The sequence below is a fragment of the Stenella coeruleoalba genome, assembly GCF_951394435.1.
Source record: "Stenella coeruleoalba genome assembly, chromosome: 9".
Lineage (NCBI taxonomy): Eukaryota > Metazoa > Chordata > Mammalia > Artiodactyla > Delphinidae > Stenella > Stenella coeruleoalba.
This window is the reverse complement of record NC_137155.1, coordinates 77,888,805-77,910,241: the sequence shown is the minus strand read 5'-3', so window position 1 is coordinate 77,910,241 and position 21,437 is coordinate 77,888,805. Positions and strand designations below refer to the sequence as shown.

Below are 21,437 nucleotides of genomic sequence, written 5' to 3'. Positions count from 1 at the left end.
ATAAATCCATGCCGAATGATGGAAACAAATGATTTGTGTTATAGACATGTAATTAAAAGGTGAATATATCTCTAGGGATTCATTGTTCTTCAGCCCCTCCATTCCCCCAGCCACACACATCCCACTTGCCCACAACCTGCTGCTCCTTCTATTTTCCCTGTCTCGGAGAATCTAATACCCCGTTTCCAGGTCTGAAATCTGTGTGTCATGTCAGATCCCTCAGATATTCCTAAGCCCTCATCACTCAGTCTATGTTGCTTTACCTCCTGAATCCACCCGCTTCCCATCTGTGTCTTCATCTCCGTTCCTGCTGGCACTGCTCTCCTCAATCCTGTCTTTTCCTCTCTCTTTCATAGACCATTTTCACACTCTTCCCCCAGAGTCTCCTGCCAGAGGACTATTTTTAAAATGTCAACCTCGTCCTATTGTACCACTGGTCAGACATCTTCCATGGCTCCCTTTTGCCGACAGGGGGAAAATATCTAAACCAAACATGTATATACTGATGGATCTTTGGGATTTTGCCATTTATTCCTCCTAATAGCCCTCCCCAAAGCCCCCAGTACCTATCTCCCGCATTGCATTCACATTTCCCATGGCGGCGATATTTCACTATCTGCCGCCCTAGGAGACCCATGATTGTTCTTCCCTCTCTTTCTCTGCACATGCTGCATCCTCCTCCTGGAATGCCCACTCCTTTCACCCTGTCCTTCTTGGGAAAGGCGGCTTGGGCTGTGATACAAACAGAATCATCCTCCATGCTCTCATTGCACAGTCGTGGAGACATCGGCCTCCATCGTAGCATGTATTCCATTTTGCCTTTATCTTTGCCTCCCCCTCTAAACTGCAGATACCTCAAGAACACAGAACATGTTGTTTAACTTGTTTCCTCCGGCCCAAGCACAGTGCCTGTCACACAGTTAGATAGTTGATAACTGTGCTGAACGGATGGATTAAGGACCTCTCGCAGCAGAAGGATATGGTACATAGCTAGATCTTGTAGGAGGGATAAGATACAGGAGAAAGGAGACGATGAAAGGAAAGAACTTCAAATAGAGTATAGAGAGCGACTAAGGGACAGAACAAGAATGTAGGTGTAACAGGAGTGTGTCTCTTCCATGAAGCTCTTCTTTTCCTTTCATGATACATATTTATGCCTTGGTTGGTAACAACAGTATATGTGAATGTCTACTGTCAGCCTCCTAACAACCATTAGTATAGTCAATATTATCCCCATTTTACAGATGAGCAAACAGACACTCAGAGAGATTAAGCAATTTGCCCAAAGTCACACAGCCTCTAAGGGGAATGGGAGGATTTAAAGACAAGCTGTCTGGCTCCCAAGCCCATTGATGCTATTGCTTCCTTAATGGCATTTATATCAGATTTTTACAACCTCGTGCACCATTGTTCCTGCATTTGTAATTACAAAACACATGTTGAGATGAGGTCTCCCACTGCCTGGATTACAGAGCAACCACGACCCCTGATGACCAAATAATGTGAGCAAGAAATAAACTTTGGTTGTTTCAAGCTGCTGAGATTTAGGGGGTTTTGCCACAGCATAACCTAGGCTGTCCCAACTTATCTAGCATATTCTGAAAAACTCGCCAAGTGATTCTGTCATGCTACCCTCTGGCCCATGTCCTCATCTGTAAAATGGAAAAGACTTAAAAGAGTTTTCAATGTTATTTGCGGACTGGCTGCCCCAGAGTCACCTGAGGTACTTACGGATGTGAAGTCCGGGATGCTGCACATTTAACAGACTCATCATGATTCGGAAGCAGTTAATCCATGGCCTGACTTGTTATCACACCCTGGTGCACTGGAGAACAAGATGATCTCTATGGCTATGTCCAGTTCCACTGTGTGCATGGGGTGTGAATACAGCATGTCTCCTTTGCTAATTGCTTTTAGAAGTTAGATGAAAAGGAGTTAAAAATTCCCTTGTAACTGACATAGTGGAGCCACCAACTGCCTTTCCCTGCTACCCATTTTGGGCTGAAAACTAACTAGAAATGCTAATTATTTTTCCTTGACTTTGTAGTTGAGCTTCTTACTCTCCATCTTCCAAGATGGAGTCACTTTAACCTTTGCAGTTAATATGGATTGAGTCTTGAGAATTTCCTGCAGCAGTAGGGGTAGGTGTGTCATGAACCATGCAAAGCCCTTTATGGGTTCTGTCAAATAATAATAGTGTTTTTCTTGTAGCACACAGATTTAGAATGCATTATTTTTCTCCTGTCTTAATTGCTTTGCATTCTTTTTTGAAAATCAATTGCAGTGAGTGAGGCCTGTGATTGGTCCTGCTCTTCTCAAGCTGTGCTGAGAGATGGTACCTACATATGTACTAATTCTTCAGTGAAATTATTCCATAATATCAGTCAGTGTGTCATTAAAAAGGGGGAGAAGAGGTGAAAAAACTATATTTTAAAGCCTAATTTATATTTCAATTCCACCCGGAACAATAATTTGAAAGAGAACCAAGGTGATTTTTAAATATAATCAGCCACATTTCCCAAGATAATTTGACACTCAGAACTTCAGTAGGGGGGAGTCATTATCCACATTGCCTAGTCATAGGGTCATTTGCCTTTTCTGCCTCGGTAGCAAGTTCCTGGCTGTGCTTACTTGGGGTGGTTAAGACACCATATGACTAATATTGTGAAATGGGAAAGTGGGAGAGTGGCAGCTACTGGGAAGTGACCTATGCAAGTAAAAGTTTTAGTTCCAATTTCAGCTTATTAGCAAGAGAGGTGAGAACCTCAGGAGAACTATAGAGACAATTCACCCACCGGGATGAGCGCCAAAACATCCAGTGCCGGGCAAGTAGGAGCGAAAACAGAAAAGAGAACAAGGCAAAGAAAAGAGATTTCTAGGCTAAAGAATTTATGCCTAGTAGAGGGATTGTTTTATATAGGGATCAAGATATATGAATAAAAACAGCTGTAGGAAAGACACCGAGGGAAAAAAGCTTCATTTATTTAATAAATATTACTGGGCACTTACTGTATGCCAGGCATTGGTTTAAGTGCTGGGACTAAGGCAGTAAATGAAATGAGATGTGCTCTCATGGATATACTTGGATTGAACTCTACTACATACTAGCAATGTGATTATTGATCCTAAGTTCAACATGGAATTACCGTACCTACTTTACAGAATTTTGGTAAGGTCTACATAAAACAAATATTATATCTGGCATGTTGCAGGCATTCATAAATGTTATTTTCCCCTCCTCTTACTTAGTCATAAGTCAGAAAAACAGATTTGCCTATTTATTTGGCAAATATCTTCACCTTTTAAATAAGATTTCCTATCTTTAAAGCCTGTGATTACCAGTCTAGATGAAGTTTGTACAATTAAGACCCCCCTCATCCCTTTCTCCACCATAAACACAAAGCTAATGAACAACTCTGTAGACCAGAATGGGTCAGAAAAGCACGCAAGCAGAGCAGATGTGAGAACCTGTGGTCTGAAGTGCTCCCACATCATTCTAGGGTCAGAGTTAATTTTAGTGCCACAAACAAGGGCTGGAGAATGGTTTTCTTGGCAACTATGACAGGCCCAAAAAAAAGCTAGACTGACCACTCTCTGTGGTGGCATTCAGAGGAGGCAGATTCTGCCCAGCCTCCCAGGCAGAGCTGATCCAAGCTTCCTGATCCACCTAGATGACAGGATTTGCATTGTCCTGGGAGGACAGGACCTCAGGCTGACAAGATAAGGCACACTCTGTACTATGAGCTAAGGACTGGCTGGAGGCAACTGTAAAACTTCTAGATGGTAAATAATGAGTACAGAAAGAAAAAACACAAAAACAAAACAACTACCATACAGGGTAAATCTGGAAATAAAATTTCAAAATGAAATAAGACAACCAAGAAAGTCTGACAATGAAATCAACACAGAGATGAAAACACTCCAAATAAAATGAAAATAACAGGGAAATCAATAGATGAAGAAAGGGGGAAAATCCACAATAGATGTCAAATTATTTTTAAAATAGAAATATACAATATTGTATTACAATATGCAATTACACACCAACATATTAAATAACCTAAAAGTGGATAAGTTCCTAGAAACATACAACCTATGAAGACTGAATCATAAGGAAACAGAAAACCTGAACAGACCAATAATGAGTGTGAGGTGCTTGAATCAGTAATCAAAAACTTCCCAACAAAGACAGGCCAGGACCAGGGCTTCACTGGTAAATTCTACCAAATATATTTTAAAAGAATTAACGCCAATCCTTTTAAAACTGTTCCAGAAAATTGAAGAGGAGTGAACACTTCCAAACTGATTTTATGAGGCCAACATTATCCTCATACCGAAGTCAGGCAAAGAGACAATACAATGAAAGGAAATCACAGGCTCCTCTACAAAGTACTAGCCAACCAAACTCATTAGCACATTAAAAGGATCATACAACATGAGCAAGTGGGATTTATCCCTGGGATACAAGGATGATTCAATATACACAAAACAGTTAATGTGATGTATCACATTAACAGAATGAAGGATTTTTAAAAATCACATAATCATCTCAATAGATGCAGACAAATCATTGACAAAATTCAACATCCTTTTATGATGAAAAACTCTCAACAAATTAAGTATAGAAGGAATGAACCTCAACATAATAAAGGATGTATATGACAAGCCCTGAGTATATAACATCATACTCAATGGTGAAAAACTGAAAGCTTTTCCTCTAGGATTAGAAATAAGACAAGGATGCCCACTCTCACCACTTCTATTTAATACAGTATTAGAAGTCCTAACCAGAGCAATTAGGCAAGAAAAAGAAATAAAAGGCATTAAATTGGAAAGGGAGAAGTAAAATGATCTTATGTGTAGAAAACTGTAAATACTGTACAAAAAACTGTTATAACTAATAAATTCAGTAAAGTTGAAGGAGACAAAATCAATGCAAAAAATCAGTTGTTTTCTACACACTAACAACTATGAGAAAAGAAAAATTTTTTTTAAATCCTATTTACAATAGCATCTAAAAGAATAAAATACTTAGGAATAAACTTAACCAGGAGTTTCACCTTCTGAAAACTATAAAACTTTAAAACATTGATGAAAGAAATTAAAGGAAACCCACATAAATAGAAAGACATCTCATGTTCATGGATTGGAAGACTTAATATTGCTAAAATGTCCATCTACCCAAAGCAATCTACAAATTCAGTGCTATCCCCATCAAAATTCCTATGACATTTTTTACAGAAATAGATAAAACAATCTTAAAATTCATATGGAACCACAAAGACCTTGAATAACCAAAGGTATCTGAGCAAAGAGAATGAAGCTTGAGGCATCACACTTCCTGACTTCAAAACACATTACAAAACTACAGTAATTAAACAGTATCTTACTGGCATAAAGACAGACATATAGACCAATGAAACAGAATAGAGAAATCAGAAGTAAAACCATGCATATGTAGTCAACTGATCTTTGACCAGGGTACCAAAAATACACAATAGGCAAAGGACTTGAATGGACATTTCTCCAAAGATGATATACAAATGACCAACAGACATATGAAAAGGTACTCAGTATCACCAATCATCAGGGAAATGCAAATCAAAGCCACAGTGAGTTATCACTTCACACCTATTAGAATGGTTTTAATTTTTTTAAAAAAAGATGTGTTGGTGACGATGTGGAGAAATTGGTACCATGGTATACTGTTGGTGGGAATATGAAATGATGCAGTCACTATGGAAAACAGTATGGAGGTTTCTCAAAAAATTAAAAATGGAACTACCATATGTATGATGCAGCAGTCTCACTTATAGGTATATAGCCAAAAGAATTGAAATCAGGATCTTGAATTAGTCTTTGTACTCCCATGTCCATTGCAGCATTATTCACAATAGCCATAATATGGAAACAACCTAAATGTCCATCAATGAATGAATCAATAAAGAAAAATGTGTTATCTATAGACAGCAGAATATTATTCGGCCTTAAAGTAAAAGAAGGAAATCATGTCATCTGAGACAACATGGATGAAATCATGTCATCTGCGACAACATGGAGGACATTATGCTGAGAAATAAGCCAGTGATAGAAGGAAAAATACTGCATGATTCCACTTTTATGAAGTATCTAAAATAGTCACATTCATAAAAGTAGAGAGTAGAATGGTGGTTGCCAAAAGTTGGGTGGAGGGAGAAATGGGGAGTTGTTCAACAGGTAAAAGTTTCAGTTATGCAAGTTCTAGAAATCTGCTGCACAGCACAGTAACCATAGTTAACAACAATATTGTATTGCGCACTTAAAATTTTTAAGAGGGTAGATCTCATGTTAAGTATTTTTAACACACACACACACACACACACACACACATACACACACACACAAAACAAAAACAAACAAAACCCAGAATGGGGCCTCAGGAAACTTTTGGACATGATGGATATGTTTGTTACCCTGATCGTGGTGATAGTTACACAGGTATATGCATATATCCAAAACTCAGCAAACTGTATACAATATATATGTGCAGTTTTTTGTGTATCTATTAATCCTCATTTTTAAAAAAAGAAATATAAACCAAGAGCAGGTGAATATAAAAAAAAAGACTAGTTAGAAATCTTGGAAATGAAAAATAAAGTCTCTGAAATTCTTTTAAAAATCAAATTTTAAAAACTCAAGATATAATAAACTGTAAACTTTAAACTGAGTACACTTGAGGACATAATCAGTGAACTGATAAGAAAGAATACTAGGAATTCACCTAAAAATCAGACAGAATAATAAATAAATAAATATGCTTTACATGAAAGAATAATTTGAAGGATGAGTTCGGAATTTCCAACATACATGTAAAACGTATTCCTCCTGAAAAAAGAGGGACTAGAAGAGAGATTATATTCAAAGTAATAATGGTTAAAATTTTCAGAATTAAAAAAGATATGAATCCTCAGATAGAATATGCATTTCTAAGTACAAAATAATTTAATTAAATATTAGTCCATGTTTAGACACATCATAAATGAAACTTCAAACCACCGAAGATAAGGAGAAAATTTTAAAGCTACCAAACAGTAAAGAGAACAAAAATTATACAAAAGGATGATAATTAGATTAATTTCTCATTTTTTTCAACAATAATGAAGATGTCTAGTACAGATTTACATGACCCTTATGGGGAAAACTTCAAAATATTATAGAAGGAATTTAATGAATACCTAAATGAATGAAAGTGTTCATAGATGGGAATATTTTAAGGCCATTTCTTGTTTTATAAATTCTGTGTAATTTCAATAAAAATCTAAAATTCAAAATGTAAAAGCCTAAAACTATCAAGGCAAGTTTGAGAAAAATGTAAGATAAGGGACTTGAGGTACAGATTGTAAAACTTATTGAAAAGCTATAGTAGTTAAAAGAGTTTAGTAATTCTGCAAGAGTTGATGTTTGAAAGGCGGTGGGGGGAGTAGGTGATTGAGGGACAAAACAAGGAGTCCATAAACACATGTGCCTGCATTTGTAGCGATTTGGCACAGGAAATAATATAGCAACACAAATTAGATGGACCAAAGATGGACCATCTAATAAAAAAAGCCAGGGCATTTAGGTTATACATTTAGAAAAAAGGCATCAGATTCTTCTACAAGTAAATTTAGGCCCTACACTTGAAAACAGCCTTTTTAAGTTTTAGAAAAAAATATGGGAATATAATAGAATATAGAAAGAATTTCTCATACAAGGTAGTAAAAGCACAGAATATAACAGAAAGGATTTTAAAATAACTGCATTAAAATTAAAATCCTCTTATCAACCAGAAATAGAATAAAACCAATTTCATAGATGAGTCAGAGAGTAAGACAAATATTTGCAAATATATACTTATAAAGAAATATTATTAAGAATCTAAAAATAACTCCACAAATTCATGATAAAAAGAAATAACTGAACAGAAAGATGGAAAGAGACTATAAATAAGGTAATTTTCAGGAGAGAAACAATTATGTTCAATAACCATGAAAAAAATACTTCAGTGGTATTCAAGCAGATGCAAATTAAGAAGAACTTTCCATACTATCAGATTGTCCAATAAATAAATTAGTCCAGTATGCCAATGGTTGGTGAAACGGAACATTCTCACATTGTTGGTGCTAATACTGTATAAACTGATACAACCATCTTGCATACTTTCCACTCAGAAACTTCGATAACTACTTTTATACACTAGCTTAGAAAATCTCTTTCCTATATTCACTTTGGAACTAAGTACAAAGATGTTCGTAGCCCGTAAACAGCCATCAGTAGAAAAACGGACATATGAATTCTAATGTATTTATAAAAAGAAATGCTCTATCCATTTAAAACAAATTAACAATAGGCCTTCATGTATCAACATGAATGCACTTGAAATAGATAAAACATTGAGTGAAAAAGCAAGTTGAAAAATCACATATACAGAAAATCTTATTTAATCTCAAAACCACATGATGTTTATTAATGCATTAATGTAGTAAAATGTAGTAAAATCACAAAAGCATGGATAGAGAGGACACACATTCTAGATAGTGGTTGACTTTCAGGATTTCAGAGAAGGAAGTGGAGTGGTGTATATAAATCTTGAATGTTTTATTTATTTTTTAAAAATTCAAGCAAATGTGGCAAAATATTAGCATTTAAAAATATGTGTACGAATGTGTTTATTATATAATTTTCCATATGTTCTTAATATTTCATAATTTAAAAAATGCTTTTAAAACATATACTGCTAGAAGGCTTCTTATGCTTCATTTTTTCAAAAATATCAAGGATCAGGAATCTCTTTTTTTAAATTTTTATTAGAGTATAATTGATTACAATGTTGTGTTAGTTTCTGCTGTACAGCAAAGTGAATCAGTTATACACACACATATATCCACTCTTTTTTAGATTCTTTTCCCATATAGGTCGTTAGAGAGTACTGATCAGAGTTCCCTGTGCTATACAGTAGGAGGTCCTTATTAGTTATCTATTTTATATATAGTAATGTGTATATGTCAATCAGGAACAGGAATTTCTTGCCCATATTGGTTGGTAATCATCTGCACGTAATCTCTCTGGTAGTTTGAGAGAATCTTCTTTTAACAGGAAAGGTGGAGATGGCCCTAAATGAGCCAGAAAGGCACAGCGTACACACACAGACCAGGAAAACACAGTCAAGTGACATTACACCTCACACTATCGAATGGAATTTACAATATCTGTATTCTGCATAGCTGCCTCTGCCTGGTGGATGTGGTCTGCTGAACTTCTCGGTGTAACTTTTGGAAGTGGTAGAGGGTATATAGGTTTTTTTTAACAGAAAATCGGTGTTTTTATTTTTGGGGAAGTCCTCTGGACTTTTCCCCCTTTGTTTCATATAGTATTTTGAGAAGAGATCATGACTTAAAAAATATTTCTGTAAGATCAGTCTTACTCATAATTTTGAATCTTTTTTCCTTCCTATATTTTCCTTCACAATAAACAAAATGAAAGTAGACGTTACTTGTGTTGCTCTCACTCAGTTCAAGAATTTATAATACTAAAATGTTTTGCTATCTGTGGAACAGAATTTGATTCAAGTTTTTACTTGTTATGGTTGCAAGGTTAATTTTAATAAAGACAACAGATGTACTCACGATTTTCACTAGACTTGAGAGGGACTGAGAGGGAAATGATTCACCCACAGTCTAACTTACTTGACAATTGGTCTTTTACTGTTGTATCAGTGTTTGCTGGTGGTGGTAGTACTGGTGATTGTGGTGTATAATGGTGGTTACAGTGGTGTCCTTCTGTTTTAGGAGTAGGGGGCTTGATAAGAAGGTGGAGAAAGAGAGGGAAGAGAAAAAAATTAAAGAGACAAAGATGGTAGAGCTAGAGATAATGGGTCACTCTAAGAATTTCCAGTGATATAATGAAGCAATTTTTTCCTCTATCTCAGAGATGGTTCTACAAACATTCAGAATGGTTCAAACATTCAGAATGACTTTTTTTTTTTTTTTTTTTTTTGCGGTACACGGGCCTCTCACTGTTGTGGCCTCTCCCGTTGCGGAGCACAGGCTCTGGACGCGCAGGCCCAGTGGCCATGGCTCACGGGCCTAGCCGCTCTGCGGCATGTGGGATCTTCCCAGACCGGGGCACGAACCCGTGTCCCCTGCATCGGCAGGTGGACTCTCAACCACTGCGCCACCAGGGAAGCCCTCAGAATGACTTTTGAGTTGTGAGCACTAAGATAACTCCTGAACTTTCTTCTTCATCAGAAGAACGTGTTCACCCAAAATCATTCACCCTCATTTTAGTTTTGTTGAATATAATGTAAATAACAAATGAAATGTTTTTCTCTATCTTTTGTTTCTTTCTTTTTCTTAACAAAAACATCCACAGATCTTTGATTTTTTTAAAAAAATCCTATGTATATTTAATATAAGATTCTTAAAATACTTGACTTTGTGCCTGGATTAACCTTGTGTTGTTGAAGGCCTAAAGTGCTAATAGGAAAGAACACTTTCCTGTCCAGGACTCCAAGCCTGACCAAGAAAGATCACATAATAGAAAACAGGAATTTGAGGAAGGAGGTAGTCCTAGGATAGATCCATCAATAGGATGACTGCATAATTTGTCAGCCAAAGAGGGACACTTTGGAGAATGAAAGTGATTGCTAATCAAAAGGGATACCTGCCCAACAGGTGTAAACCAGCACTATGCCATGAAAACTGACACAGATGGCCATCCTACCCATTCAAAGGGGGATACATCTGTTTTCCTCCTTTTCTAGACTTTGAGCTTCCTTAAGATATGGGAAAAAGAGGCATTTCCTACACATTGTGGGAATGCAGCTATCAGGGACAACAGATATAGTGCCTTAGCCAGATGCAGCTGTAATCTCCTGGGACACATAGGCAGAAATATGAAATGTAGGTAAGTGTTTGTGGGAAGCTCCATAGACAAGATGTAAATATGAACCTCACATTGAAGAATGGCCAAGTTTTCACAATAGATTATGAGTCTAGGGATTCAGCTTGAGCAAATAGACACTTACTGGAAGCACATTTCTGGTTTGCAAGTTGGACCCAGGGATAATGATAAAAGGGAAGGTCCGAAAGGTTACTTCCTCGAACGAGGTAGTAACCCAGGGCTTCTCAAACTGTAACTTATGTAAGAACCACCTGGGGAACCTTAAAATGGTGATCCTGATTCAGAACGCCTGGGGAAGAGCTTGAGATGCTTGCATTGCTCACAAGCTCCCAGATCATGTTGATGCTGTTGGTCCATGGACCACACAGCTGGTAGGCAGAGAAATCCAAGTGAGCGATCCAAGTGTTGATTCTCACTTGGTGATTTGCAAGGAAGAGCAGGTAGGCAGCATTTTTATTACCAGAGATTTTACTCAAATGCTGTTTAAGGCCAAGCAGGTAAGAGAGTGCGTGAGATGGTGCAGAGGTACTGTGCAGAACTGAAAAGCACAAGTCAGTCTCTAAAGGGGAATTTCGGAGTCCTCAAGTCTGGAGAATTATTGACCTGGAAGAATATGATTCCAATGTTACCAAATTCCTTCGTTTTTCAAGAGAAGCCAGAAATCTGGATTTTAAATCTAATATGAAATCTGCTTGTTTGTAAATCTTGACTCAAATTAAATGCACACACACTCACACACATACCATTGTAAGTCAAGTAAACTGTATTTTTTGCTAGATTTGGCCATCAGTTCGCAACTGCTTTGTCTACATAGTTAAACTAGGTCAGAGGGTCCAAGAGGCCAAGGTATGGTCACACGCAGGTAGAAGCCGTCACATAAGAGTATCTGGGGGCTTCCCTAGTGGCACAGTGGTTGAGAGTCTGCCTGCCGATGCAGGGGACAGGGGTTCGTGCCCTGGTCCGGGAAGATCCCACATGCTGCGGAGCGGCTGGGCCCGTGAGCTATGGCTGCTGAGCCTGTGTGTCCGGAGCCTGTGCTCCACAACGGGAGAGGCCACAACAGTGAGAGGCCCGCGTACCGCAAAAAAAAAAAAAAGAGTATCTGGGGGCTCACTAGTATGACTGCCTGATTGAATGTTATGGATTAGAGTTTAGAAGGGTGTATGATGAGGAGCAGGGATCAGAACCCAAATATGAAGAAGGAATATAGATAAGACTCTTTAGAAATATTTCAGGAAGTACTGGGGTGAGGTTTTTTTTTGTTTTTTGTTTTTGGCTGCGTTGGGTCTTCGTTGCTGCACGCGGGCTTTCTCTAGTTGTGGTGAGCAGGGCCTACTCTTCGTTGCAGTGCACAGGCTTCTCATTGCGCTGGCTTCTCTTGTTGAGGAGCACGGGCTCTAGAGCGCAGGCTCAGTAGCTGTGGTGCATGGGCTTAGTTGCTCTGCGGCATGTGGGATCTTCCCGGACCAGGGCTCGAACCCGTGTCCCCTGCATTGGTAGGTGGATTCCTAACCACTGCGCCACCAGGGAAGCCCTGGAGTGAGTCTTATAGTTAGAGTGAAGGTGGCCTTGAATGCAAGATGAGGATTTTGGATTCTTTTCAATAAACAACTGAAAAATCACTGACTTGATCATTTTAAATCAGGGCTGGGCGAGTTAAAACATGAAAGCCATCTACACAAGCAAATAATACTTGAAATTTTGCTTTTTATTTTGTCCCCAAAGTTGCCCCATCTGAGCAGACTATGAGTGTCTAGCTGAAGTAGACCCATGTGGAAATGAAATTTCAACACTATGGCAGGGGTTATGTGTGGTGAACAGAATTCACTGGTACCATATTCTATTTATTTTTCTGATGTTTTTGCAGTCCCTTATAGATTGGTGCGCCAGACACTTGTCAGGGTAGCTAGTCCCTTAATCCAGCCTCATGAAAGGGAATGACGAAAACGAAGCAGATTTTTAAAAGATCACCTCATTCTGGAACAGCCTTGCCTGCAGTGGAGGAAGTAGAATGGAAGCAGAAGGTCAGGTTTTAGAGGTAAAATGACAGGGGGATGGATAGAACCAAGAGACTGGTTGGTTGTGATTAAAAAGCAAGATAATAAAAAGGTCCATTTTTATCTTTGAAATCTAGGTTCTTGTAAGTATGATAGAAAACATAGGGTCATAATGAAGAGCTTTGGGGTTATCCACGTGTTCTAACTAAGAGAAAAAGCAGGCCTGGTCATTCTCTACACTGGCATTTTTATTTTATTTTTTAATTAATTAATATTTTTGGCTGCCTTAGGTCTTTGTTGCTGCACACGGGCTCTCTCTAGTTGCCGGGAGTGGGGGCTACTCTTTGTTGCGGAGCACGGGCTCTAGGTGCATGGGCTTCAGTAGTTGTAGCATGCAGGCTCAGTAGTTGTGGCACATAGGCTTAGTTGCTCCGTGGCATGTGGGATCTTCCCGGACCAGGGCTCGAACCCATGTCCCCTGCATTAGCAGGCAGATTCTTAACCACTGCACCACCAGGGAAGCCCTACACTGGCATTTTAAATTAAGCTCATATTCACAGATTCTCTCCAGAGCAAGTCAGGAAGATTTAGTCAAAGCTCAGCTTTGTTTCACTGTTTTTTATTGTTTGTCAAGATTATAGAGGCAGACTTTGTGTAATATTGTCAACATCAAAACACCTTTAGTCTTTCTCCTTGAAAAAGCACAACAAAGACATGACACAATCATGGCTTATTAAGAATTTCTTAGAAACCCACTGAAAGTACAGGATTTCTGGATGAGTAAATACCAGGCCCAGAGGACTCACCCTGAGGTAGGTGAATCAGAGGGCAGCAGAGCTAGAAATGTTATTGTCCTGGGAAAGCCTTAAATAAAAGACCTCGGTAAACTCAGACAGCAGTTTTTGTAAATTTGTAAATTTTTCAAACACAGCCCAGAATTTGCAGAGATTAAGCAGTGTGAGAGCAAAACAAAGCCTATAAGAGATGCTAACCTTTACTGATCACTTAGTACATCCTGGGTGATTTCATATCAAAATTATTTATATAAGCCAAACACAATGACAAATTCCAACCATTCCTTAACAATGCCCTAAAATAGAAACCCACAGTTTTATACCTAGCAAAGCAAAACATTCTATTAAGAGTCTCCATCCTGTTGAGTCCCCCTGTGTCTTCCCAGGAGCTCAGCTGTCTTTCTAAAAAGCAAAGCAGAGGCTCTTCACCTCCAGGTCTGTGTCACTTAGGAGCAAATTCAGTCTTATCCATGCATGTAACAGGGCACTGTCCTTCTTTCCCTGTAAAAAAGTACACCAATACTTTTCTTCTAGGTTGATTTTCCCTTTTTAGTAGAGGGAGAGGAAGGTCAGTGTGCATGGTTCCCACCCAACCAAGAAATGCAGTGAAAAGGCAGGGAGTACCGTTCACAGGCCAAATGAAGGTGAGGGCAAACAACTGTATACGCTGACATGAACACAGAAAACTGACTGCATGCTGTTGTCTGTTTTGAAGAAAATGCGAAGGAAACATAACAAATAAGGATGTTTTTATGTCATTGGTTTTTCATGTGTATTAAATTTTGACTCTTGGAACCCCTCAGAAATAACCATTTCGCTGCCCAACTCAAAGGGGCAGGGACCTTCAGAGTTTCTTCATAACTTTCTCTGTGACTCGACTCTATCCAGCAAATGTGATTGTGGTTTGAATGATAATTTCCCAGCCTCATTATTTCACCTGGCATTTTGCCTTTGTTCTGTCCAGGAAGCAGAATGTGCCTACATCCTGTTTGTCGTTGCCACGTTTTGGCTGACAGAAGCTTTGCCTCTGTCGGTAACAGCTTTGCTGCCTGCCTTAATGCTCCCTATGTTTGGGATCATGCCTTCCAAGAAGGTAAGTTCTCCTGCGAATGTTTGACATAATTAGATTCCCTACTTCATGCTGCTACTTCCAATGAGAAAGCTGTATTTAAAAGGATCAATAATCCTGTTGATAAGGCTTCCACATAAGTCCTCCAAACTTCCAGCTGTTTCTTGCCTCTAGAATTCTGCATGTGTGTCCACCTTCAGGTGGACAAAAACAAAACACAGACTGTGGCTTCTTGAGTCATGTGTGCCAGCAGGAGAAATGTGTTTCCAATCTTCCCAGGCTGACATCCATGCCCGGTGCCTACCTCCCAAGAAAAGGGCCAATTCTTTCACGTCCTGCATCAGCTTTTTCTAGTCAACAGAATTCGGTCTCACACAGTGTTGGAAAAGCAATTTTTGTTTCTAATGAAGAAAAAGCTTCCCTGTTTTCTTTTCCAGAAACCTGCCATTTCAGAAGATAAGGCCAAATTAACTTTCACATGTATTTCCATTTTGTTCTTGCTGAGAGTTTATTCATGCTGAGAGGCGTTTCTTACCTTTATACAATCTAAGGGTACCCATCTGAAGAAAATGGATTCAGTTTCCCATTAAAAGCATGAAATGCATTGAAACCAGAATATCTATCTCCATGCAGCTTTCAGCCACCCAGCACACAACTGCCTAAACCACAGCTGAAACATTCTCAGGCAAGATGTCATGTTCAAGATGCCAGGCCATGCAATTTATCACCTTTGGATTTCTATCTTCTGCCTGGGCCCAGTACTGCTTTCATGAGGCTCATCTGTCCTGTAACGTGGGTGGAGACTTCTGTTTTTTAACTAACCCATAATACCCATGATACAGTTCTCTTCCCCTTTCCGCGGGAGAAGATTTTACCACAGCCTTGTGATTCAATTTAAGCCAAGCATTTTGTAAAGTCAGGTCTCTTGAATATCAGTACCATGAGGTATTTTTAAATAAGGTTTCTATGATTAGATAAGTTTGAAAAATATGTAGTATAGGGTATCCCACACTTTGAGAGTGATAGTATACACTAGTGTTTAAAGGTTTTGAGAAGGCCTACAAGAAAGAAAATTCTAGAATCATAGAAAACTCTGTTTTTTAAACTTATTTTACCACAGAAACTTTTTTTTTTTTTTGGTATGCGGGCCTCTCACTGTTGTGGCCTCTCCCATTGCGGAGCACAGGCTCCGGACGCGCAGGCTCAGCGGCCATGGCTCTCGGGCCCAGCCGCTCTGCGGCATGTGGGATCTTCCCAGACCGGGGCACGAACCCATGTCCCCTGCATCGGCAGGCGGACTCCCAACCACTGCGCCACCAGGGAAGCCCAGAAACTTTTTTTTTAAAGAAAAATATTATGTACCTTTCAGAGCATTCTTTGGTAAGTCCTGCTGCAAGTGGTTGCCCAAGTATCTGTATACTCTACTAGTCTCCACTCAAGATACAAGAGTGACTGCCGTTTTGGTATAATGGTGGTGATAAAGATATTGGCACGCCAAAACTTGACTTGAGATTTTCCCAGATCATAGTCATGGCCGTTCTGCCATAGGAGTACAAACTAATTAACCCCAGTTTACAGATGGAGAAATTAAGGCATAGAAGGCACCTGCCTGATGTTGCTCAGCTCTTTAAAAACTTAGTATATGGGTACCCTTTTTCTTTTCTATATACTTTTTTCATAGCACTACTGTTTCTGGGTAAGGATGTGGAACTTATTTAAATTTGTATTCAAACACATCTACATTTCTTTCAACAAAATAGAAAGATCATGTAGTTGAAGGTCAAAGTTAAGTGCAGTGAAACAATGTCTTTCTGGTGCAATGTTTTCCCCCCACCAATGTAAATAATGGGTTTAACTGTAATTTCAGGTGGCATCTGCTTATTTCAAAGATTTTCACCTACTGCTAACTGGAGTCATCTGTTTAGCAACATCAATAGAAAAATGGAATCTGCACAAAAGGATTGCTCTGAGAATGGTGATGATGGTGGGTGTGAACCCAGCATGGTAAGTAAGTACTGTGTTTACCGTTCCAGGTTTACATTCCAAACAGACCATTTTTGTGCAGAGCAAATAAACAGATAAGTAATGCATATCCAGACAATCATTTGTATGGCAGTGTAAGTCATGACTTTATTTTTCTCTGCAAATATGAAAGTGATATAAAAGGTACTTGAGGGGCTTCCCTGGTGGCGCAGTGGTTGAGAGTCCGCCTGCCGATGCAGGGGACACGGGTTCGTGCCCCGGTCTGGGAGGATCCCACATGCCGCGGAGCGGCTGGGCCCCGTGAGCCATGGCCACTGAGCCTGCGGGTCTGGAGCCTGTACTCCGCAACGGGAGAGGCCACAACAGTGAGAGGCCCGCATAACGCAAAAAGAAAAAAAAAAAAAAGGTACTTGAGTTGGAGGAGGAAAAGAAAGAAAACTTTCCCACTGCAGGTCTAACTACAGGGAGGTTGGAATAAGTGCACACAACTCGTTCACCTTTTATGCACTGTAGGAGTCAAAGCTGAGAGAAGCCTTGAACCTCAACAGACAAGACTGACAGACATCAGAGTAGATTTCAGTGCTAGCTTGTTTATTTGGCTGATTACACATTCAAGTCTCTTTCAAGAGTATCCTTGATCATCAGGGAGGATGTTAAGAACCAAAGACATTGCTGACAAAATACAAATATGTGCAGAAAAATTCTAAGGTGAACATTTCTCTTTTTAAATGAACTGTTCCAAAGTGAAGCAATTAAGAAGGTTCATTTATAGAATGTGAAATCACTCATTAGACTGATTTTCCCCACTAAAATAAATGCTTTTTTCCATTAAATTAACTGGCTGTTTTGGTTTTAATTCTAGCTCTTGTTAAGAACATAGATGGGAGCTAAAACAAAAAAATTCCAGTGTCATAATCATTTACCTAATGGCATTATGCTTTAAAGCCTTAGGTGGTTCTTCCCTTCTCATCTTTCTTTAAAACAGGAAAATTGTATTGAATTATGTTGCATAATTCGTTCCAGGGTATAACCACATCTGTGTTTATCATTTATGGAGCAAACTATTTTGTTAAATAGAAAAAAAATTCAATAACTCAGATCAGACACATTTTTTAAAATATCTGTTACTTAAAAATTTTACGACATGTATTAAGGGTATTTCACTCTTACAATGAAATGGTGTTCCATGCCTCTTAAAGTGCTGTAGAAATGTGTCTCTTTTCCTTGGCCACCTGCTCACTGGCCCCAGGGGGTGAGGTCATGCACTGCACAGTGAGGCAAGGGTCCTGTCCATTATACCACTAAGCGGTTTTTCAATTTAAGGCATTTTTACCACGCAGAAGTTTTATCAGTTCCCACCCTTTGTGTATTGAAAGATTTCTGGTTTTGCCAGTGCCTGAAGTTAAAATTGTTTCTTTTTTTTTTTATTAAGAATCACTTCTTGTTTAAACAGTTTTCTTAAAAGTTTTCTTTTACACATAGAAAATATCCACCTTATCTGTAGTTGGAATTTATAGTGTGGAATTTTCTTATAGATCTATTTCAAAAGAGACTCAGAGAATTTCATAAATGGCTCTATATGGAAAGATGTGCTTCTGAATGATTTTCTTGGACCTCCTACTCAAGAGATCATGTTTTTTCCCAATTGTGATTTTGAAAGCTTATAGACATGGTTTAAAATCCTATTAGGTATGTTATTTTTTAAGGGAGAAGAATTACTCTATTTGTAAGAGGAGACAGTCTTGACAACAGGCAGGGATGTCAGATTCAGGACAGCATGAATAATTGAATCTACAGAAAATTTTGAAACCTCATTTTAGCTAGTGATTTTACCCATTTCCTCCACCCACCATATATTGAACCAGAGTAGTTAACAAGTAAAAAGCAGATTTATAAATATTAACCTCCCTCCTTGCCCTTGTGCCTCCTTGGCACATATACTAATAATCAGAGATACGACCCAAACATAAAAGAAAGGATAAGGGATCTTAAATGCAAATGCTGACTGCACCTTATCTTACTAGTATTTGAAGATGTGTCATCTGTAAAGGGCATTCAAATATTGGTGTAATATTATAAGCTGTTACACCATCTACCAACTTGCAGTTTGATTATAAGTTTTATCATTTTTCTGGTTTCAGAGAGAAGATTCTTATGGTTTTCAGGGAGACAAACCTCGTAAGAAATCTGCCCTTACATGTGCCATTTTGATTTCTACCTGGCTATAGCTCTCCTCAGAGTTCCTCATCTGGGAGGAATCTTAACCTTCTATGTTTTGAAAAAATTAATTCACAACTCATGAACAACATCCTTTACAGTTAAGTGATACGGAGCTGGTGAAGCTAGAGAGCACACTTCATAATAAAGGCCCTCTCATTTCAGGCTGACCTTGGGGTTCATGAGCAGTACCGCCTTCTTATCTATGTGGCTTAGCAACACCTCTACTACTGCCATGGTGATGCCCATCATGGAGGCTGTGGCCCAGCAGATCATCAGTGCTGAAGCAGAGGTTGAGGCTACTCAGATGACTTATATCAGTGGATCAACCAACTATGGACTGGAAACAGATGGTATCACATGTTGATTTGGCCACAGTGGGGTCTAGTCATTTGGGTAATAGAAAAAGCTCAAGAATTCTGGGTTATATTTTGAACTAATTGTCCATACATGCATGATGGGAATTTAACCTTCTTCTTTCTCTATTTTCCAGTATTTATACAAGGGAATTACATTTACCCAAATATTTTACTTTCAGTTAATGGCTGAATTTACATTCTCTGGCAAAAGGGAAAGAATAAGTATGACTTTTCTATCCTCCAGCCAGTCTATTAGAACTTTCTCTGTCTTTCATGCCTTTATCAGTAGACCTCCAGGTTACTCTTTTATACTGAAATGACTTTCCTGCATAATATTGGGAACGTTTAATTCTTATATTCTATTTGGAAACAGCATCACATTTTACCTTGGTTATTTCTGGTCTGATAAACTGCTCTGATGCAGTGAAAAAAAATGTTGGGAGGATATTGGTGTTCGTAAAATACTTTATTATGATGACTGTTATGTCAGTACAAGGTGAATTTGTTTATTTTCAGTTTCTAATAATGCTTCCATCTTCACACATACACACATTGATAACCCTTCATTTAAATTATTATTTTTTTCTATTTAATGTTTTGCAGAAAATGTTAATGAACATGAAACAAGTGAGAGAAAAGAGAAAACAAAACCAGTTCCAGGGTAAAGAATATTATTTTGATTAGGATTTTCTGAATTACATTTTAATAAAATTATAAACTGGGTCAATTTGTTTTTCAGATACAGTAATGATGCAGGGAAAATTTCAAGCAAGATGGAGCTGGAAAAGGTACATGAAATTTAATTCTCTCTGAATAATTATACATAAAATTATATTAGATTTGCAGTTAGATACGTGTGCATTTTAAAACCTGTTACTTGCTTCCTTGTCTATAAATTACTTTGCGGCGAGCCGTTTCTGACCGGCAGAATAACGAGCCGCCACACGCAAGATTCTTCTCGTATCACACTTTATTGGAGCACAGCTTGGTTGAAGAAAGATGGAAGGAAGACCCCGCAATCCTATAGCAGTCTGCTTATATAGGGATTAAGAACATGTGTCGCTCTGTGATTGGCTTTCGCCGATGGTGCGATTTGTGAGCCAGCATCGGATAGGTCGCTACTTTAAAACCTCATTAGTATACTTAGCGCAAGCGCAGTGGCCACAGGAAGGATGACTCAGCTTATTTCAGCTTCCTGCCGCGTAGCAGTTAGCTGACCGCGCCCTACATTACTTTACTTGCTTACATCAAAGCATGTTGTAATGGTTTGATAAGCCTTCATGGATGGACTGAAATCAACATCCTGATAGGAAACATTTTAGGCTCTGAAAATCAGCCTCATTTTCTCCTTTTACCAGGTTCATGGTGATGGCAGTTAGCATATATAGTTTAAAGAAATATAATGCTAGTCTCAGAATATTGTTTCATTTTCTTATTAAAATCTTGCTGCCTTTTTATTAGGCTCATCCTATTTCTTCCAGGGTATGAACTTAGAGCAACTCCTATTCATGTAATTACAATCCAGTTATCTTTAGTGTCTTCCTTACCACTAAATTCAATGCAGAATTCATGAGGTGCTACTGTCAAACACAGATGGAGGAGGTGTTGTAGCTATTCTGCCTATTAAAGGAAGGAAAGAGACTTTTGTAAACTATCCCATAGAATTCATTTCCCCAGAATAAATCAATGTAAAAATACTATACTAGGTTGTATTGGGAGCAATATATCTTGAGACCATTGAAAAATAATCCTGCATAGAAATAGTCCAACGGTAACCATGGCATTAGAAATATGAGAGTGGGGCATATGTTCCTTCCTCAGGCTATAATGCATTAGCATGCAACTCAATAGGAAAAAGAAAACTTTCTTGTTATTTACAGAAATCTTCAAGAAAAGAGCGAATTTTATGTAAAGAGAAAACTAATACAAAGATAAGTTTTAAGCCACTAGCTACAGGGTGTATTAAGGGTTTTTAAGATGAGAATTGAATACATATTTATGAAAACATTATCATCTTTAGGGAGAGAAGTAATTCTTTTAAAACACAGAAAATCAACAGTATGCCCGCTGTATTACAGAAGAATACATTATAAATAGG

At 38.4% G+C, this 21,437-nt stretch overlaps 1 protein-coding gene across 1 annotated transcript in view; it reads left to right on the top strand.

Annotated features, from left to right (window-relative positions):
• The window catches only part of SLC13A1 (solute carrier family 13 member 1), a gene marked incomplete at its 5' end in the record, with an annotated part of 76,106 nt that overhangs the window by 5,076 nt on the left and 49,593 nt on the right, over window positions 1-21,437 (top strand). The window contains 5 exons of the mRNA XM_079932479.1: window positions 14,676-14,804; window positions 16,648-16,784; window positions 19,146-19,333; window positions 19,943-20,000; window positions 20,079-20,127. Of these exons, the coding sequence (XP_079788605.1) occupies window positions 14,676-14,804; window positions 16,648-16,784; window positions 19,146-19,333; window positions 19,943-20,000; window positions 20,079-20,127 (561 nt within the window). The remainder of the gene's footprint in view (window positions 1-14,675; window positions 14,805-16,647; window positions 16,785-19,145; window positions 19,334-19,942; window positions 20,001-20,078; window positions 20,128-21,437) is intronic.